Source organism: Malaclemys terrapin, chromosome 2 (genome assembly GCF_027887155.1).
Source record: "Malaclemys terrapin pileata isolate rMalTer1 chromosome 2, rMalTer1.hap1, whole genome shotgun sequence".
NCBI classification, from domain to species: Eukaryota; Metazoa; Chordata; order Testudines; family Emydidae; genus Malaclemys; species Malaclemys terrapin.
The window spans coordinates 263895426-263913423 of NC_071506.1; the positions used below are offsets into that span (position 1 = coordinate 263895426).

Here is a 17998-nt window from a genome sequence, read left to right on the forward strand (position 1 = left end):
GGGCACTATTTTAAATGTGCGTTGTCTGTGTAAATTTATAATACTGTAAGTAATACTCCAGCACCTTTTTATTTCCAAAATTCTCAGGGGCTGTTTTTTATGTCTAATTTTACGTCTAGCATACCTTATAAATCCACTCCAAATTATTTTAAAATTTGTACTCTTTAATTCTGGTTTGAATTGACATTTTGTTCTGGTTGAAGTGACATCCTCAGCTTCCTTCTCCCTCTGCAATTAGTTGAGATTAACCCATTGGAAAACCAGCATGGCAAAGCTCAGAAATGTTCAGAGTCACTGATGCTTTGATCACACTGAACAGGAGAGCAGCAGTAGACTGTAGTTTGTAACTTCAAGGTACATAAATAAATATATCTCGGAGATTTTTTATGTGATCTGTGGCAAAGAGTGTTCCAGCAAGTGGCATCACATTAATGTCTAGCAAGCGGTGTGCACTCCAAAATCAGTCCCAAACTTTAATGTAAAATAAAGGGATTCTTTGTTCAATATTTATATTTGCATACATTGCTTAATGACATGGTAAGAACTAAAAATGGGCTCGCGTTCCAAAGATCAGATCTGTATACAACCTTTAACAAAGATCAGGGTGTGGCTTTTAATAAAACATTGTTTTCTTAATACATGTTAAAGAGCAGCATATTGGAACATGTGTTTGTTTATTCTGGTGAGGCAAACATCTTGGGACATGCAGCAGTGCACAAGGGTTTAGTCACACAGCAGCCACTGAATTTAATAGCCGTTGAGCAGCTAAAATCCCTTATCAATTCTTTGGAAATGTATCCCAGGGTGAGTGTGCACAGGCCATGGCTGCATGAATCCTATCAGCTAATTCTGTCTGCTCTCCCTCTCCCTAGGTAGAATTTGTATAAGAAAGTAACAAAGTTTGAAGATTGGGCCAGGCCATGTAAGCATTTGAAGGGTGAGATGTTTTGTGTGATCTCTTACATTTACTAAACTATGGAGATCTGTGAAAATCTGTTGCTAAATTACTGGTACTTCCAATCCAGGACAGAAATGCCATAAAAACAGCCATTCTCATAGTATTTTGGCCCTTCCAGCTCCAGTCCTGAAGAGAACTAGAAGGGACAAGTGTGCATAAACATCAAGTTTAATGGGGAAAAAAAACATTTTCCAAATGTTTTGGAACCCACAGAACCGCTGGTTTTTATTTCAATTTAAAAAAATGACCAGCGGTTATTGGAGGGGCTGGTTCTTATTTTCCCTGAACTGGATCGCTCCTCTTTAATTATCTCTGTCAGCTCCTTCTACGGTGCTTTGTCCCTGGCTAGGTAACATTTACTTAGCATAATCAAAATTATGTAAATGAGGGGATATTCCCCTTGTCATGCAGGCACTAAAATCTTCAGGCAGCTGCATCCCGCCCCCCTCAATCCACCCTTGCTAACCTTGCAGCTTTGACATACAAGAGTGAGTAAAAAGGGGATAGCAATTTGGTGGCTGTTTTCAACTGCTTGACTATCAGAGTGAGAAAGGAGAACTATAGCTGCAAGGGAGAGAGGCTGTGCTGTGGGAATTGGTGAGGGTAAGAGGATCCGGAGCACAGTGGGGATGATGGGGAGGGAAAGGTTGGGAAGAAAGAGAACACTTCTGAAAGGAGGAGAGAACCAGTAAACAGGGAATGCAGGAGTCAATATAGATTTTTATATGACTAGACCATGCCAGACACAACTCTACTCTTCTTGCTGTTCTGGGTGTGCAGTCCCCCATATAGTGTTGTGTCTAAATTCTCTGTGATCATTTGGTCCTATTTCTGGTTGTGTTTGCTGTGGAGCAATGGTGCTGATTGTTTGTCCTGCCTGGCCCAAATCCCATCGTATACGCCCCATGATCCAGTTGTTTAATGACAAAAATGCCAATGCTCACCCTTTTGGGGGGGGGGGGGTTGAGAAAAGACAGTTCACTCACCGTCTCAAGAGACATGTGGACTGGTTCTGAGACTACGCTCCCTATAACGGGAACACCCACTGGGCCCTATTGGAGGAAGAAACTTGAACAAAGAGAAGTGGTGGAATCAGAAGATGGGGCGGTGAATATTTGTGAGGTGCTCAGTTAGTGCTGTGATGAGCACCATAGACACAAATCATAAAAAACATCCACAACTCCATCCCACGACACTAAAGACAAGATGTTAGCTTTTTGGTGGGGAGCAGGGAAGAAATCATGCTGCTACTGGCTATTCCCAGACATGGTTGTGGAAATAACATAGACAGACCCTTAAAGAGCTGGGATGTATCAGAGCCTGTTCTTGAATTAACAACAATATTTTTAAAACACAAGAAAATGAAGAGCGAATGATCACAGGAGGATTGGCCGATGTAGCTGCTGGCAGGTCACAGCTGACATTGCTGTTCTACATGTGTTTGCTGCATTTGCTAATCCCAGTGTTCTGAAGCAATTTATTTTTCCATTGCTTTTTTGTAAACAATCCATTGGCACCAGCCAAAGTCAATCAATTGCTTCAACTAGCACTAGCAGCCCAGGATACACTGTAACAAAGCAAACACATTGAAAAATGACAGGAGGGACCCGGGTGCAGCTAGGGAATGAACAGAAAGCCAGCTGCTCTCTGCCAGTGGCATGATCAGCCCAGTGACTTGTCACACCTTGATTGAATTGTGTGTGATGAACAAGGTCCATACAGACCTGAAACCTGCTATATACATGCATATAACCAGGATAATCTTACTTAGCAAATCCTAACTTTTCCATTGACACCTTACATGACATACTTGGTACAAGATTTGTTGCAATTCTATAACGGTGGTAACATCAATGATATAAATGGTCATATTCAATCTTACAGCATCACACCCCAGTGCAAAACTGATGCAGGAAGGGGTGTCTAGAATGCATCTTAGAAACTTGCCATTCTTGGTCTTGGATTATTACAGCTTCTAACCCAATATTAGAAGTATCAGTGTATAACAGAAATGGTTAATCAAAATCATGTCTGGCTAGGGTGACCAGATAGCAAGTGTGAAAAATTGGGACGGGGGTGGGGGGTAATAGGAGCCCATATAAAAAAAAGCCCCAAATATTGGGACTGTCCCTATAAAATCAGGACATTTGGTCACCCTATGTCTGACTAAAGAGGGTTTCTCTCTGCAAGGTCCATTATGGAAGTAACAATGTTACAGAATCCCTTTACAAACCCACGGTAATATTTGGTTAGATATTTAGTGGATTGGACATGCTCTTGCAGGAGTTGCAGAATAATCCCTGCATGTTTCATGTGAACTCGCCAGGAGCTGATGAAAATAGCTAATTTATCCATCTAAACTCTGGCAAATGTTTGGAACCCATTTAATATCAACTCAATGTAGTTATTAATGTTCTTCATAGTGCAGGTATCTTGGCAATTAGCTCTGAAAGCAATGCGGGGCGTGCCTCAGTTTCCCTGTTCATACAGCAAATGAGGTTTGTAATGGCTTTTGTGCTGTGAAAAGTTTTATGTTTGTTTACAGGCGCCAGGTGTGAAATAGCAGTCTTCTCAGGCTTTCTAACACAAAGTGTGTTCTCATGTAATACAACAGCATAACCATAAGGGTTTCTAGCACAGAGTGTGTTCTCATGTACCACTCCTATCTTGTTCAAGGGTTTTTCCAAAAGACTATGCACATTGTACATTTTTACAGATCTTGACATTAGCAACACATTTAGCACAAGGTTTCACATCCATTATTAACATCAAATGTATCACAACTGGGCGGCAAGGTGCCATCTAGAGAAGCCTTCTGGAACACAGAAGCAACATGCCAGGAGGAGATAGTGTCTTGTTCCTGTAGCATGAAATCTGCTAAGAGAATAAAAATGGGGCTGCATGAAAATAACAAAGCTGGGAGGGAGTCACCCCATTCCCACAGGAAAACTGTGAGACGGGGTTCTGAGGGGAGTGAGGGGCTCCTCACAAATGTTCCTCAGAATGGTCTGACTGAGAGAGGTGGGGAGAGGTTGGGATTCCCCCACCCTCTGCGGAGCAAACATCAGTTCAGCACTCAAGTTCCACAGATCCCCTGACATCTGGGCAGAGGCATGGGACCATGGTTGCAGAGGTATGCGTACAGAGGCCCTATGCCTGCACACCAGCTTTGGGTCCCCTCTGGCTCCTCCCTCTGACATTTGATGCACCAGGAACCACTCCATCCCTTTGAGGGACGTTCCCAGTGTGAAATAGACAGGATACTGGGCTAGATGGACCTTTGGTCTGACCCAGTATGGCCGTTCTTATGAAATGGGCACCACACAAAAATTAATACAGCCATAAGACACATGAACATTTGGGCAGATTTACCTCTGGTTGCTGAGGAGATGTTAGTCCACCCCACATCCCCCGCCTCCTGGCCTGCCTCATTTTGTTCCATCTATATACAGAGCCCCCTCTATAGACCCAGAGATGGCCAGAGCAGCACTGTGGAGATAAGCAGCATGTGAACCCTCTTTCACACAGGTGGGAATGTTAGTTCTATAGGCCAAGGGGCCCCTCCATGCATTAAAGTTGATTTCCTTCCTCCCCCACTTAGGGATAAACCAGCCACCTCTGTGTGATAATGGTAATTTTGCTAATGAATTTGCATGCATACAGTGCCTTACATCCTAATTGATCCAAAGTGTTTTACAAATTTGACTCTCTTTTGTACAAACAACACACCTACAGGTCTCATTTTGCACATTACTGAAATGCAGCTAGCGCTGGGGTGGAGCATGGCAACTGTTTAACAGAACCTATCAACACCACACAAGAGTGTAGTATACCTCACCCAAGGGAAATTATAGGGCGAATCTTAGGCAAACAGAATATAATTACCCACGCTTTACTTTGTCAAGACACCAGGTTGGAAATTTTTAGGGACCTCAAGTCTGGACTTTAATTTTACATCTCCTTCCGGGATGTTTCTTCCACTAGCATGGTACCTAACATCGTGCTTGGGCATTGCTGCAGAACTGAGTCAGAGAGGAAAAGCATCGCCCACACTTGCTCCTCAAAGCACCTGAGTTTTCCCAGCCAAGTATCACACTGGCCTGACCATGCTTAGCTTACAAGAGCTGAGACTGGCACTGCACAACAGACTGGAGGGAATAAGAAATCAGAGTATTGCTTTAAAAGCCTCTGCATTTTTTCGAATACGATGGTGACTGTGAAAATTATCTCAGTTCATGCTGTGTTAAAACCACAGATTTATGTGAAAAGCTGACAGAGCAAACCACTGAAAATATCCATTATGCTGCTCTCATGGGCTGCAACCTTATCCAATTTCCTCTTTGATTTAAAGGACCCCATGTGTGGTTCCATGATGCAAGCTGAGGTGTCACAGGCATTTTTATTCGTCTCAGGAGACAATTGTACAAACGTTTAATTACTGTTTTTCTATCATCACTTTTTTCTGACCCAGTGAACAGTACCAAGCACATAGTAAGAAAGTACCGGGGGCATCTACGAACGAAGATTGAGTCTGGAGAAGGAACCATCCCGGTCCGATGCCATAATGCAGTTCAAACATGGGACGGTGTGTTGTTGGGAGAGCAGCTAGTCACAATGTCTTGCACTGACAAAATTGCCAGGTAATGTAAGCACCTAATTTATACATTATAAAACTGGTTGCTGTGTGGAAATGAGGTTGATGTCACAGAGGACTGTGACTACTGGTGGGGAATAAATAGCAGGTGCTGATAACCCCTAAGGAAACAATGACCCGCTTTGCATGTAAATGTAAGGCATATAAATAGGGTGAAATGTAAATAGAATGTTTTTTTCCAAATTCTCTGTGGGTCATTAGCTGCTCTTTAAAGTGTGACAAAAATATAAAACATCTCTTGCAGCATTTTCACCAATCAAATTTCTATATGCAAATTAAACAAAATCAACTCTGTGCTTATTGGATGATTTACCTCTGAAGTGGCAAACCAATCATGATTCAGATAAACTTATTTCATTTGCATCCTATTGCATAAAGTGCTGTAAATGATAAGAATGTTTATAGTTTCTAAAATGCAATTTCAAAACTCTGATGTCACCACCGTAATATGAAGCCTTCTGATGAAGAAATAATCATGAAATGTGATTTCTTTGCCCAGGTGACTTTGATGGGTTTTTTGTTTGTTTGCTAGATATACTCAGTAAATAGAATGTATATTTACTAAGGCCCCACTTAACTTGTGATATTGCGGAAATGGTGGATTCCACGATATTAGGCTTCTGCTGCAGTTTTGACAGGAGCCCCACTGTGCATGGGGCTGACAGTGGGAGCCCCGGGCAGCCAACAGCATAAGCCCCAACTCCCAACGCTGGGTGGTCAACAGCGTAATAATCACAGAAAAGAAATAATGGACTTAATTACTGCAAACAATAATGTCCATTATTACTTTTCTGCAATTTTCCATGGCTTGTCACAACTCAGCTGTAATTTTTTGACAATCATCCCACAATTCAAGTGGGGCCTTATATATATGTATATTAATACAGAAGAGTTGCCATTAAAAAGTCAACGTTTACCAACAATTATTCCACAGTGGCATGCGAGATACCACAGCTATTTCCCATTCTAAGTTTAGGGTACTAACTATTAGCAAATGTTGATTATTTTAAATGACAACCACTCTGTGTGCGTATATATTTAATACACATAAACATTTGTAATTATATATAATTATATATATGTATGTACATTTCATATACATATGTATGTTATGTATATTAAATGTACATACATCTCTACTTGTAAAATACATTCCATCGCAGCTATAAGAAATGTAGATATTATGGGTCAAATTCTCTGCTTCCATTTTATGTATATGACTTCAATGGATTCAGAGTAACAGCCATGTTAGTCTGTATCCGCAAAAAGAAGAACAGGAGTACTTGTGGCACCTTAGAGACTAACAAATTTATTAGAGCATAAGCTTTCGTGGACTACAGCCCACTTCACTTCAATGGAGTTACATCAGAAGAGAATTTGGCCATAAATATCAAGGGCCAATGTGAGCACAATGCTAGAAAAATACTACTGCTTAATGCACTTGCCCAAATTCTGCTCTGAGCTTTTCCTATGCAACCCATCTGAAGTCAATAGGGTTGTACAGGCATAATTGAGAACAGAATTTGGCCAAGAATGTGTGTGTTTCATCCAATCATAAAATGGGAGTGCTAACAGAACAAATGACAATGCATCAAAATACTCGCTCTGTAATAGGTAGATTAGTCACAAAATAACTTCTGTTTGCATGACAGAGAAAAGGCATCCTCTTCTATAATATTTTCATGTATTCATACAGAGATAATAGAAAACTTAAAACTGAGAGTTTCAGCAGAACTCTCTCTCTGCTTTCAGATACAACTGGGCTTTCTAAATCCAGACTCAGACAGACTACAAAAACTAAACAAGTTAAAGTTTCTGAATTGAAATTTTGCAGTCTCTGTGGTTTTGAAAGTCAATAGACAGTAAATTAAATATCAACTCTGCAAGCAGTATTATATTTGTTATTGATGGGAATGTCAATTTTAATATAGACTCGCGGAAGCTGAGTTTTCTCCAGATACGTGTTCTTTCATCCAGTATTATATCTGCTTAGAGCTTTCACTGAATCCTTGTATACCTCCATGAAACTGATTGTTACCATGTAACTAAATGGCATTAAACCTGTAAAGGAATACTACAGATTCTTACATTATCAAAAGAAAACTTACAGCCTCCCCCTTTGCTGTGCTCTAATTGTTGCTGTAATTATTATTTATTTATACAGCACATAAATGTGATGGCACTTAGACAAAATACAGTATTCCCTGCTCTGATGAGCTAAACGAAACTATAGCTTGATGAGTGACAAGTACAAACACTGTAAGTAGGGGTCAGGGAAAACAAAGGTAATATCAATAATATTGTGTACTTGTTGTGATCTGTACAGCAAGTGTTTTGGAAGTTGTAAGACTTACATGTGATACCATATCTTTGAAGGACAGGTTTCATGGAACATGTGTGTTTTAAGGAGGCACTCGACAAAGGAAAGGGTGGAGGCATGGCAGATGGGGTGAGGAAAGGAATTTCAATGCATAGGGGGCTGCTTGGAAGAAAGTCCTGGAGCAAGAGTGGGAGAAGGAAACATTGGGGGCAGTCAGTCATGAGGCTTGGGTGAAGCAAAGGGAACAAGGGCAGAGTGAAAAGAGGGTACGGCACAGAGGTAGGTTAGTGCTCTGTTGTGAAGGATCTTGAAGATGAGGACATGAAAACTGAATTTGATGTGGAAGGTAAGGAGAAGCCGGAAAAAGGGGAAAGTAGTGACAAAGGATATGAAGAGAAGCTGTGTCAGAGAGGTGACAATGGGTATGAAAAGAAGCTGTCGGTGTGGTGAGTCAGGGTATGATTTTTCCAGAATTTGGATGGCTCATAAAAACAGGGGTATGAGCAAAGTAAGAAGCAAGGAGGATTGAGAGGAGCAATGTGGTGGTAATAGAGAGAGAACAAGAGGATCAAGAGAGCAACTGAAAGTCAGAGCCTCTAAAGGGAGGGTGTGATCAACCATAGCAAAGAAAAAGAACAGGGCAAGAAGGATGGGGATGGAAAAGAGGCTTTGAAGCTTTACTGTGATGGCTTTGGAGAAGGTAACGTCAGTGGGGTAGAGAGGGTAGGAGCCAGACGAAGGGGTTCAAAGGGAGACATGGTGGAGGGAACGTCAAGGTTAATGAAGTAGAGAGCACGGAGGTGAATGGAAGGAGGGGAAAGAGATGCTAGTAAGAAAGGCAAGAGGAGTCAAAATAATGCTGTGGGACATTACAGTGGCACATTTGAAGGAAGAGGGGATGGTGGTAAAGGAAAGAACAAAGCACCAAGTACCAAGAAAAGTCTCATAATCTCAGAAAAGCTCTTTTTCATTTTAGACAGTGTACTGTTCCCTCATCAGTACCCCAGCAAAATGGATTTTTCTTCAACAACCCCCATACTGAACAAGTTACAATTGAGTATTGGGTGCTCCTTGGGACAGTTTTATCTCGAGTTGGGCAGAAAGCAGTGAGGGGTGGGCGGGGAATGTGAACCCTTCGTGAACTAAATACCAACTTTCCGTTCACAGTGTACACAAACCCATGATCAGTTTTGTTCACCCTGTTCAGGACCTGAGATCGGGCAGGGCAAATATAGCTTTACCCCACCTTTGCATTCCTCCAGTCCCCAGGGCTGCTTTCTACATTCTTCACATAGGATACAAGAACTACAGATGGGAAAGGAATTCAGTGAATGAGAAGAACATTGGTTTAATGCCTTCTTTATAGTCCCCCTCCTAGAGGGAAGCTCAGTAGAAGGTTATTATTCAATACTTTTGGACTCCAAATATTCACCATAAAATGTAAACAGCTCAATCCCCCAATGACTGCAGGGGCTGTGGTGACACAGGAACCTATTCACACATTATCTGGACTTGCCCTACAGTAAAAAAAAACTTCCAAAAATGAACCCGTTTGTATAAATAAGATTTTTGACAAAAATCTTCCTTATACTCCTTTGATTATGTTGCTTGGAAAAGGCCCTCAGGAGCATTAGGCTATTAGAGAACGTTCCCCATTGAGAACCTTACTAGTAGCTGCTAAAATATGTGTCATTTTGCACTGGCTGCAAAGGAACTTACAACCAGAATAGCAAAGATCCCAGCAATGGAAAGCGTTACTGAGAAACAAATTATGTTCTTTCCTCCTCACAGGATATCCACAAGCAGAACGTGGTTTAATCCGATTTATTTATTAATCAAAAACATTTAGCAAATTTTTTTACCATTTTAAAAAATTCTATTGTTCAAGCACAACATTTTCTGCAAGAGCTAGATACCTAGTATTTGCTATTTGGGCTTTGTTGCTTAGCTGTGATTGGTAAATAAGTTGTATGGTATTATGTTTATGCCCTGATTGGGTAAATGCACAAACACTTCTGGTGTGAATCCTCATGTGTTATTTGGTTCATGTAGGAAATTACTGAACGAAATTCTCTGACCCGTGTGATGCAGGAGGTCAAGCTATATTATCATAATAATTCATAGATTCCAAGGCCAGAAGAGACTGTTGTGATAAGCTAGTGTAACTTCCTGTATAACACAGCCCTAGAACTTCCCCAAAATAATTCCTAGAGCAGGGGTCAGCAACCTTTGGCATGCAGCCCATCAGGGTAATCTGCTGGCAGGACGCAAAACATTTTGTTTACGTTGACTGTCATAGAATCATAGAATCATAGAACATCAGGGTTGGAAGGGACCTCAGGAGGTGATCTAGTCCAACCCCCTGCTCAAAGCAGGACCAATTCCCAACTAAATCATCCCAGCCAGGGCTTTGTCAAGCCTGACCTTAAAAACCTCATAGGAAAGAGATTCCACCACTTCCCTAGGTAACCCATTCCAGTGCTTCACCACCGTGCTAGTGAAAACGTTTTTCCTGATATCCAATCTAAACCTCCCCCACTGCAACTTGAGACCACTACTCCTTGTTCTGTCATCTGGTACCACTGAGAACAGTCTAGATCCATCCTCTTTGGAACCCCCTTTCAGGTAGTTGAAATCAGCTATCAAATCCCCCCTCATTCCTCTCTTCTGGAGTCTAAACAATCCCAGTTCCCTCAGCCTCTCCTCATAAGTCATGTGCTCCAGCCCCCTAATCATTTTTGTTGCCCTCTGCTGGACTCTTTCCAATTTTTCCACATCCTACTTCTAGTGTGGGGCCCAACACTGGACACAGTACTCCAGATGAGGCCTCACCAATGTCGAATAGAGGGGAATGATCGCGTCCCTCGATCTGCTAGTAATGCCCCTACTTATACAGCCCCAAATGCTGTTAGCCTTCTTGGCAACAAGAGCACACTGTTGACTCATATCCAGGTTCTCATCCACTGTAACCCTTAGGTCCTTTTCTGCAGAACTGTCCACAGGCACGTCCCCTCCGCAGCTCCCAGTGGCTGCGGTTCACGGTTCCTGGCCAATGGGAGCTGCAGGAAGCGGCGGGCCGCAGAGATGTGCTGGCTGGGAATGTGGTCCTGGGAACAGCAAACTGTGGCCACTTGGAGCTGCGGGGGGACATGCCTGCAGACGGTCAGTGTAAACAAAATGTCTTGCAGCCTGCCAATGGATTACCCTGATGGGCCATGGGCCAAAGGTTGCCGACCCCTGTCCTAGAGTATATCATTTAGAAAAACATACAATCTTGATTAAAATTTGTGAATGGTAAAGAATCCTTCACAACCATTGGTAAGTTGTTTCAATGCTTAATTACTCTAACTGTTAAAAATTTATATCTTCTTTCCAGTCTGAATTTGTCTAGCTTCAACTTCCAGCCATGTTATACCTTCCTCTGCTAGACTGAAAAGCCCATTATTAAATATTTGTCCCTCAAGTAAGTACTTCAAGTCACCCCTTCACCTTCTCTTTGTTAGACCCAAGTAGCACAACCTATTTAGCTTATCACTATAAGACAGGTTTTCTAATCCTTTAATCATTCTCGTGACTCTTCTCTGAACCCTCTCCAATTTATCAGCATCTTTCTTGAATTGTGGGCACCAGAACTGGTCATAGTATTCCAGCAGCAGTCACACCAGTGACAATGCAGAGGTAAAATGACCTCTCTACTCCTACACAAGATTCCTCAGTTTATTCATACAACAATTGCATTAGCCCTTTTGCCCACAGTGTCACCCAGGAACTGTGTGATTATTCATTTTCAGCTGATTATCCACCACAACCCCCGAATCTTTTTCAGAGTCACTGCTTCTCAGGATAGACACCCCACCCCACCCCCATCATGTAAGCATAGCCTACATTCTTTTTCTTAAATGTATACATTTACATTTAGCCGTATTAAAATGCATATTGTTTGCTCGAGCCGAGCCTACCAAATGATCCAAGTGACCTGTCCTCCTCAAAATACCACTCCCCCAATTTTTGTGTTATCTGCAAACTTTCTGAGTGATGATTTTATGTTTTCTTCCAGGTCATTAATAAAAATGTTAAATAGTATACAGCCAAGAACCCATCCCTGCAGGACCCCACTAGAAACACACTTATTCAATGAAGATTCCCTGTTTACAATTACATTTTGTGACCTATCAGTTAGCTAGCTTTTAATCCATTTTAATGCGTGCCACGTTAATTTTGGATCATTCTATTTTTTTTTTTTTTTCAAAATGTCATTTGGTACCAAGTCAAATACCTCAGGGAAGTCTATTACATTGACACTATTGTGTTTATCAACCAAACTTGTAATCTCCTAAAAAAGGTCTGTTTTCCATAAACCCATCTTGCTTGGCATTAATTATATTACCTTCCTTTCATTCTTTATTAATCAAGTCTCATATCAGCCACTCCTTTATCTTGCCCATAATTGAGGTGAGACTGACAGGCCTATATTTACCTGGGTCATCCCATTTACCCTTTAAAGTATTGGTACAACAAGTGTTTTCTTCCAGTCTTATGGAACTTCCCTAGCGTTCCAAGACGTATTGAAAATCAGCATTAACTGTCCAGCAAGCTTCTCAGCCAATTCTTTTAAAACACTTGGCTGCAAGTTATCCAAACCTTTAATTTTAAAATGTCTGACTTTAATAGCTGCAGTTTAATGGCCCCTTCTGGATTTAAAATCTATTAATTTATATGTGTATATTTAAAATTTGGTTTCTGTGACTCCTCATGTAACCCACACTAATATTGTGTTGGCCTTGGTTGTCCTCAGGTGGCCAGGCCACCTAAAGGTTTTATGAGTCTCATAATGCATGCTGAAGTGGTAGAGGTTCGAGATTTTTGAATCTGTAGGCTATAGAATCAAACATCCCGTTGGCCCACGCACCCTTGCTTACCCTCATACATGAGACTCTGAAATTCGTTCTCCACAGCACTGATGTCACTAAGACACACACACAGATTTGTGAAAAAAGAATATGAAAGGGGCATATGCATTGCAGAAGCAAATTCATTTAAAAATTCAGGCAGTTGTTTAAAGAAACTGTTTTTGCAGTCTTCACCCAGTTCTACTTGGTGCTAAGCTCAGCCTCCAAAACACAGACTTTGGCTCGGTATAGACACCTTGGGGCAGCAATGCGGCTCTCGGAGAACTGTAATTTCTCAGGCTCATCATCAAAACAGAAAACTCCAAACTTGCTTCATATTATGGGTCAGATTAAGCCTCTCTTTACCTTGCTGCTCCCATGCAGAGGCCAAGTACAGAGGAAATCCAATGCAAGGTGACTACGGGGTTAAGGCTGCTGCAGATGTTAGGGGGCTGGGGAGGAAGTATCGCTGTGGTAACACCCTTCTTCCATTCTGGCCCTGCTGTGCAGGGAAAAGCAGATTATGACCTGAGTTTCCTGGGAGCTTCAGGGAGAATTTTGCCTGCTTCAGGTGTAGCCCTTGCCAGAGAGGCCTCAGGAGTGCACTTTGGCACCATCCCCAGTGCAGGGCTGTAGCTGAATGCCACAGTCCTGCCCTTTCTGCGTAACTTCAATGTAGAGGGATCCGTTCAATTTTTTGTCTGGCTTGGATACATTGTCATACATTTTTTGCACATATTTCTCTGGCTCTTCAGGTGTCTAAATACTTTTAAAAAACTGGCCCCCTAGTGCGATTTTCAAAAGCACCTAGACACTTAACTCCCATTCATCTCCATGGGTGTTTGGCACTTTGAAAATCTCATCAAGCACCTACACACCTTTAAAAATCTGGCCCTAGTGCTTAATGCTAAGCTCTTATGAACATCTGGCCCCAACTATGGGTGCTGAGATCTTCTGAAAATCTGACTATACACATACAAGACCAAATTCTGCAACATACTGTGTTTCACGCCGAACAGCTCCACCATCATATTTCAGAGCAGCACTAATTGTGCACCCCTCTTCTAGCTGCCCAAAGTCTGTCCCCCCCAGTTCCCAGTGCAGATTAGATTGGATCTAGTTCTGGCAGAGATAACCTGGTTGAGGGCATGTTGAGCAATGGCCAGGCCAGGACATAATCATGTTTAAATGCATGGTCCCTGACTCCTGGGCCCCATTCAGAACCACCCTTTTGAGGATCCCCTGGCAGAGCACTTGTGGAAGGTCTGCAAAGTATACTCACCACACACGTTGTGGGGACATTCCCTATTGAGCCACAGTGTTCCTGGCACATGCTTAGGAGTAAACACCAGTCAGAATTCAGCCCACGTTGCACTCACTCTTGACTTTAGATCATAAACCATTTTAAAATTGTTTTATTTTAAAAAGCTTCCTCAAAAGGTCAGCTTTAAAAGGCTGCATTTTTGTGCCACCACATTATGCACTGAGCAGTTACCCATTATTTCAAAAAGACTCCGAAGTTAAACCCAGGGACTAAGTGAGATTTATAACATCTGAATTATACCTCACCCGTACAATGACATGAATAGCAGCAGAGTGCCTCCAAACTTCATGTTCGCCATTGTCAAACAGTCTATTCTTGTTCCCTGGCTAAGATTCAAAGGTCCTTCTCGCCCATCGCTAGTGAATAGATCTGAATATCTATTGAGGGAAGTATTCATAATAGCGTAAGATAAGAGTGGTGTTAAAGAATGGCGTAAGGATTTAGCAATAGGTAGGGTGACCAGATGTCCCAATTTTATAGGGACAGTCCTGATTTTGGGGTCTTTTTGTTATATAGGATCCTATTTTCCTCCACTCCCTGTCCCGATTTTTCATATTTGCTGTCTGGTCACCCTAGCAATAGGGATCCAAAATAGAACTTTACAAAATGATTTGGACAAATTAAGATGCGTTTAAATGTATCATAGAAAAATGCTAAACTGCTAGTCAGTGATAGAGATTCACTTTTTTAGATCTATTTTAGGGTCGACCAGAGACATTATTATCAGAAGACTGAGCCTGGCAAGGTAACTCTTAAAAAAAGCTACTTCAAAAGCTGCATATTAATGTAAATGAAAATCAATTAACACAGCTAGCTCTTCAGTTAGAGACAATTTGTGCACACAACAAAGTCAATTTGTAATTCTCTCTCTTAACTCCTTTCTGTGTGACTGAGAATTCAACTTCAGTCTTTCATGACAAGGGATATTCCAGAAAAATATATATATACATACACACACACACACACACACACTGCTAAGAAACTGATCAAAAACTAATGCGCTAGTTCCAGTTCCTAAACCACCAGTAGCTAAATAGTCATATTAATAGGAACACGGTCGGTACTCTGCTGAATATAGACCACTATGAGTAACAATTTATATGGTGCAAAAGCATAACAGGAAACTTTGATAGTAATGTCTGTGGTACAGTAGGTTAGTGGTACACTAAGCAGACAAGACTTAAAACAGTTGATAAGAACAAAAAAAATGCATCTCCCATAAAAGCAATAAACAAAGAAAGCTTTCAAATTCACAAGCGATATTATTTATAGTTGTGGTTTTCAAAGGTGCCTAAGGAAATTAGGTGCTTAGTACCCATTGACTTTCAATGGGAGTTGGCACTTAATTCCCTTATGTGTCTTTGAAAATTTCAATCTACATTTCTCTTAATATTTCACTGGGAGCAGTGGGGAGTGGGGAGTTAGCTGTTTCCTTTAACAATAATAACAATAATGTTGTTAGGAAAAATTTAGGATTTGAGTCTGCCCTCGTGCTGGGAATCAGGAGTAGCTCCATTGAAGTCATTGGAGTAACATCAGTGTGAGATAAGAATCGGCCCTAGGCCTTCACAGCACATCAGTGGTAAGTAAATATTGACTTCAGGGGAACTATATCCATTTACACCACTGAGGATTTGGCCTATTGTCCCTTCTTCATCAGCATGCTCTATTTTTATAACCCATGTTGAGAACCGCATCATGCGTGGCCCTTGAATGAGTGCAGAAGTAGGGCACGAAGAGCCTTACCCCTCTGTCTGCCTTCCCCTCCTACACACACCTTCACACAAAGACCAGGCACAACAGCAACCCTTGCACTGAGATGCAATCCAGCAGCACTCACTCTGGGGCTACTCCACCACCCAATGCAGACCAGTACCTTCAAAGCCCATTAGGTTTTAGTTAGTTTACGCAGGCTCAATCAATTTCAGAACATGACAGTTGTTTGTAGTGTTGTTATAGCTGCGTTGGTCCCAGGTTATTAGAGAGACAAGGTGGGTGAGGTTATATCTTTTATTGGACCAACTTCTGTTAGTGAAAGAGACAAGCTTTTAAGAACATAAGAATGGTCATACTGGGTCAGACCAAAGGTCCATCTACACACACCTCTCCTTCAGATCTGGGAAAGATACTTAGCTGTGACACTCTGAGTACCTTTCCCAGACTTGAAGAAGAGGGAAGAAGAGGTCTGTGTAAGCTTGAAATCTTGTCTCTCTCACCAGCAGAAGTTAGAACATGACAACACATTTTTCTCAGCTGAAATGTGCCCCCTGCTGTTCTGCTCAGTTGAACAGAGAAGGTCTATGAAAGTAGCAAAGTCTTCAGCATGCTCTTACTTCATAGCTTCAGATTCACCCAATCACACCTTCTTGGCTTCTCTTCTCCATCACACAGCTCCATTCTGCTGATTTGCTTGAAGCAGTGGAGGGGGAGAAGAGGGAGGAAGATAAATTAACAAACTGAAGCAACATTAGTTCCATGCTTAGAATGTGTTTCTTTTCATTTCACCAGCAAGAGAAAGGGACAGAGTTGGGGAGGGAGGAGTGCAGATGCGGAGGGTGGGCCAAGAGAACAGAGCATCATAGAGGATGAAATAAAAACCACTTAGGTAGGGGAAGCAATCAGTCAATAAGGAGAGGGGGGAACAGGAGCGTTTCCTCGACCAATTACTGTCACCCTCCTGGTGTGCAGCATATCCTGGTTGTCTGCCCACCTCCCCAAAGTTGGCCATATTTCATTGGCAAAGCTGTATACCTAGTGTACCTGAAGTGCACTGGGATCCTTTGGGAGAAAAGGTGCTATATAAATGTAAAACACTGTCATTATGTACACTGAAAGATAACGGATGTAAAGCTACACCTACCGCAGTTGGGTCAGCTTCACATATACAGCAGCATGAAGGTGCTGCAGCCAACTCCAGTCCCAGGCTGTCAGTTATAACACAACAGTGATGAGGATTCTGATGTAATTATTATTTATAAGTATATTTTCAAGAATCTCTGTGTTAGTGACTGACTGGCATAAGCACATGCAAACAGTTCCGTTGCAATTGTAGTCGGAGTCGCCATGTAGTTATGATTTGTTCTGAGCAAGGAGAGTGTGTCATCTAATTAAAGAAAAGCTGCCTGCTCCAAGATCCCTTCCAATTCATCTTTGGCATTTCAATGACTGACATACAGGCAAAACTATATTTGTTTAGGGATTATTGAAAACTGGGCATGGAATTTTGTCTCTGCGAACACTGCAGTAATATCAGCGGCTTGAACAAAAGGACTTGAGCAAAAGTCCTAAACCAGAAAAAATCCCCAGTTTAAGCTTTGGGGAGGGGACATTTGGTTTTATTGATCCACTTTGCTGAAGAATTTTTTAAAAATCTGTGACTGTGTGAGAAGTGGGATGATTTTCTTATTGGAAAGGTTATTAAAAAGCACACAGAGTATAAATCATCTGAGAAGTGTGCCCTTGAAAACAGCCTTTCCAAATCTTGCACAATTAGAAATACTCAAAATGATCCACTATATTTCTTCTTAGTGAGGAAAGTCACTTTGATATTTGGAGGGCCTGAAATGTAACACTGCGTTTCCGCTGAATAATAATTTTATTTGGAAAAGCTGTATTTGAAGCAAGCACTTTGTTACAGATGGGAACACAGCTACTTTCATGCACCTACAGTAGATTACGTAGAAAAAGCTCCTTCAGAAATGAACATTGCTATTGATATTTTTACTGCCGCTCAGACCAGAATCACTTCCCACAATTTTCCTACCCGTCCTCACTATGGGGGGGGGCGGTGTCGATTTAAGATACGCAAATTCAACTACACGAATAGCTTAGCTGAATTCGACGTATCCGAGCC

General features: G+C 41.7%; 1 protein-coding gene across 2 annotated transcripts in view; it reads left to right on the plus strand.

Moving 5' to 3' along the window:
• Positions 1 to 17998, plus strand: part of ADARB2 (adenosine deaminase RNA specific B2 (inactive)) — a 421368-nt gene that overhangs the window by 381317 nt on the left and 22053 nt on the right. For both annotated transcript variants that reach the window (XM_054016714.1, XM_054016715.1), the window contains one exon: positions 5430 to 5598. In XM_054016714.1, the coding sequence (XP_053872689.1) occupies positions 5430 to 5598 (169 nt within the window). The remainder of the gene's footprint in view (positions 1 to 5429; positions 5599 to 17998) is intronic.